The 3,305-nt window shown below is 52.7% G+C and overlaps 1 protein-coding gene across 1 annotated transcript; it reads left to right on the top strand.

Moving 5' to 3' along the window:
• Positions 1–131: 131 nt before the first annotated feature.
• Positions 132–2,595, top strand: LOC101580559 (solute carrier family 22 member 13-like). Its single transcript, XM_023702203.1, has 5 exons — positions 132–370; positions 586–706; positions 795–889; positions 2,096–2,311; positions 2,529–2,595. The coding sequence occupies exons 1-5, from the start codon at positions 132–134 to the stop codon at positions 2,593–2,595; spliced, it is 738 nt and encodes a 245-aa protein (XP_023557971.1).
• The last annotated feature ends 710 nt before the right edge of the window (positions 2,596–3,305 follow it).

The raw sequence follows: 3,305 nt of genomic DNA, 5'->3' as shown, positions 1-3,305 counted from the left end.
CAGTTCCAGTGTGTGACCCTGAAATTGGCCTGCTTCCAACCTTTAAGCTTCCTTGGGGGACTCAAACAGGCACCCCTTACACATGAAGAATTTATAGCTTTCCTTGTGGTCTGAGGTCCCAGTCCACCATAATGGCATCCTGGGGGCACCTGGGAATGAATGTGCAGGTGTGGACCCACCTCAACCTCTCTGGTGCCACAGTTTCAGAGTGGGTTGGTCCCTCGTGGAGAACTCATGCCATAGCCCTGTATCAGGTCAGCAACTCCGCTGGGCAGATGTTGGCAGCTGGATTGGCCTACGGTATCCGAAACTGGAGATTCTTGCAAATTGCTGCCTCTGCTCCTACCTTCCTGCTCTTCTTCTACTTCTGGTGAGGAGACCCATGAGGGATGAGGTGGTGCTTGGTCAGTTGTGCTGTGGGCATGGGGTGCAGCCCTCACCTTCACCACATCTCCCAGGCGGTCAGAGGCTGCTGCAGGACAGGCAGCTGTGAGGGCTGGGTGTGGGGTTCTGTGTTCTATGCTGTGGCTGGGAGAGCTCCACAGCACTCTGGACTCCAAGGTCCCAGTGATTCCTGGATTTCAGGCTTCTACCAGAATCTTCACGGTGGCTCCTCATCTGGGGGAAGACAGAAGAGGCCAAACAACTGGTCATGAAGGCAGCCTCAGTCAACAAGCGCAAGCTCTCCCCAGAGCTCCTGAGCCAGGTACTTGTGGCAGGATCAGGCCCAGTCCTGCCTTAGAGCTGCCCCTCCCACATCTTCCCTGGCCCTCTCACTGTGTATCTCCTTCCAGCTGGTCCCAGAGAAGCAAGCCCGCACAGGGAATGCCTTAGATCTTTTCAAGCATTCTCATCTGCAGAAGGTGACCCTGATTCTCATCTGGGTCTGGTGAGTGGCCAGGGCCTATGGCCTCTGTATTTAAAAATCCATAGTACTCCCCTTTCCCTTGTGTGTGCCAGTACCATGGTGGGATGGGTGCCTACAGGCGGTGGTGTAGAAGTGCCGGTGTCTCATGCTGTAACCCTTAACAAGTCAGCCTCTTCCTCTGAGTATCATGGTGTTGAACACACAGTGGTGACATGGACCCTTGGGCCTTTTGTAGGTTTGTGAACAGCCTGGTGTACTATGGCATTAGTTTCCAAGTCGGGGGATTTGGCCTGGACATCTACCTGACACAACTCATATTTCGAGCAGTTGAAGTGCCTGCCCGCCTTTTGGTCATCTTCATGGTGGAGAAGTTGGGTCGCAAGTGGAGCCAGTCTGGGACTCTGATTGTGAGTGGTGTCATGTGTATCACCACCATCTTCATCCCTTCGGGTATACGGCTGGCTGTTTACCATGCATCCCCACCCATCTTAGAGAGGGGCCTGTGCAATGGCCATTGCTCCCATGTCAAGAGTATGTGTACCTCAAAGTTTGGAAGCAGTAGGTTTGGGGGCTGGCTGCACAAGGGTTGGGGACATCCACTCTCTGTGGCTGACCAGCATCTTCTACCAGATCAGCCCATTGTGGTCACAGTGCTGGCTGTACTGGGAAAGTTTGCCGCCACAGCCAGCTTCACCATTTCCTATGTGTACGCTGCTGAGCTCTTCCCCACCATCATTCGGTAAGAGCTGCTGGTAGGCCTCCTCCTCTGACCCTGGTACCTGGATCTTGATTATCCCTATTCTGTCCTCACCAACAGTGTATGAATAGCTAGTGAAGCTGTCTATAGGACCAGGGAAAACAGAAATTTAGTGCAACACATCTATTGTCCCCATCTGGGTTGAGGATGGATATAAAAGTTCCTCATGCCCTAGCTGTGTCTGGTAGGAATGTGGGATAGGTTTACAGTGAATGGCCAGAATTAGGGACAGTCAAGTGGGAAAAGGAAGGATGGGAGGTGCACCGGGGGCTGAGAGGTGAGACTTGAGTGGAAGTTTAGCAGGCAGGGAGGCCTGGAGACAAAGGAGCATGAAGGAGCACAGGACAGGAGCACTGGGTGGGTCAATGGGACTGGAGCCCATACAGGCCTATGGGGAATTTCATAGGGTCTCTGGCTGAAACCAGCTGGGAGCAAGACCAGGTATGCTCAGTTTGTGCTGCCTTCCCCAGGCCAACAGGCATGGGGCTGGTGAGCTTCTTCTCCAAGACTGGTGGCATCATCACACCACTTGTCCTCCTGCTGGGTGACTACCACATGGCCATCCCTATGCTCATCTTTGGCAGCACCCCCATTGTGGCAGGGGCGCTCTGCTTCCTGCTGCCTGAGACACGTGGCCAGAGTCTGAAGGATACCATCCAGGACCTGAATCCATGTCCCCAGCCAGGGTGAGCAGCTTGCTTCTTGTGAAGTCTGGTGGTGGCTCCTGTTCCCAAGGCCCTGGCCTCCACTTATTACTTCCTGAGAGAGCAATATGGATCCTTAGAAACACAAACATCTCTTGCACTTTCAGTCAGAATCCCCTTACATGAAGAAGTGTACTTGCAAGGGACATGGCCTTGGACAAATTCCTGGTAGTTAGTTATGCTTGCTTTCTCTCTTTAGGTCCTTGAATTCAGAGACCCTGGAAAAAGGAAGGGAGACTGCAGGAAACATTCCATTTCAACAGTAGCCACTGTGAACATCTTGTTCTTCTTACTATGAGCCAGGCCATTATTAGGAAGCAGCTCTCTACATCTCCTCTCAATATGGCCAGACACCATTGAGAACACGAGAGCAGAACCAGCATGGCTTCCCCAGGCAGCACACCGCAGCCTGGCTTTAGCCCCAGCTCTGGCCCCCTAATGAGGAGCCCAATCCCAGATATGTCTGGAACAAAGCCTCCCTCATTGACTCCTTCTCCTCTCTAGAGCCTCACACTAATAAACTATGTTATGTTCTTGTGTGTGTTCAGCTTTGCCTGTTTTCTGATCCTTTGGAGAGTGTGGTTTCCCTGATTCCCTCAGTCTGGGTAGCCCTGCCCTCAACAGGATGAAGCCCAGAACAGAGCTCTAGCCAGGGCCTTCCCAAGCCTTGGGAGCAACTACAGAGAAATCAAAGTTTGCAGTTGTGGGTTGTACTCAATGTGGTGGAGAAGGAGCTGTGCAAGATGATGGGGAGCTGGCTCATTCTAGGGAGTGGAACAACCCCTCTTGCTGGGGTGCGGATGTAGGAGACCAATTGTAACGTGTGCTCATATGTGTCCTGCAGAGGTAAGTCCACCAGCTCCCTGGGAAGAGGACATTGGGCATCAGTTCAAGGGTGCACAGGCTGGTCTAATTCTGTCTTTTGTTCTCTTGCCAGCTGGCATTCAGCTGCCCTGGAGTGGAATCAATGTGAGGG

This window comes from Octodon degus, unplaced genomic scaffold (genome assembly GCF_000260255.1).
Source record: "Octodon degus isolate 3935 unplaced genomic scaffold, OctDeg1.0 scaffold00147, whole genome shotgun sequence".
NCBI classification, from domain to species: Eukaryota; Metazoa; Chordata; class Mammalia; order Rodentia; family Octodontidae; genus Octodon; species Octodon degus.
Note: the sequence above shows the minus strand (reverse complement) of the source record. Positions and strands in the feature narration are given on the sequence as shown.

Coding starts and splice junctions, on each gene's coding strand:
- LOC101580559 (XM_023702203.1), top strand. CDS start 132: ATGGCATCCTGGGGGCACCTGGGAATGAATGTGCAGGTGTGGACCCAC. Junction 890..2,095: donor CTGATTCTCATCTGGGTCTG/GTGAGTGGCCAG, acceptor TGCCTTCCCCAG/GCCAACAGGCATGGGGCTGG. Junction 2,312..2,528: donor AATCCATGTCCCCAGCCAGG/GTGAGCAGCTTG, acceptor TTCTCTCTTTAG/GTCCTTGAATTCAGAGACCC.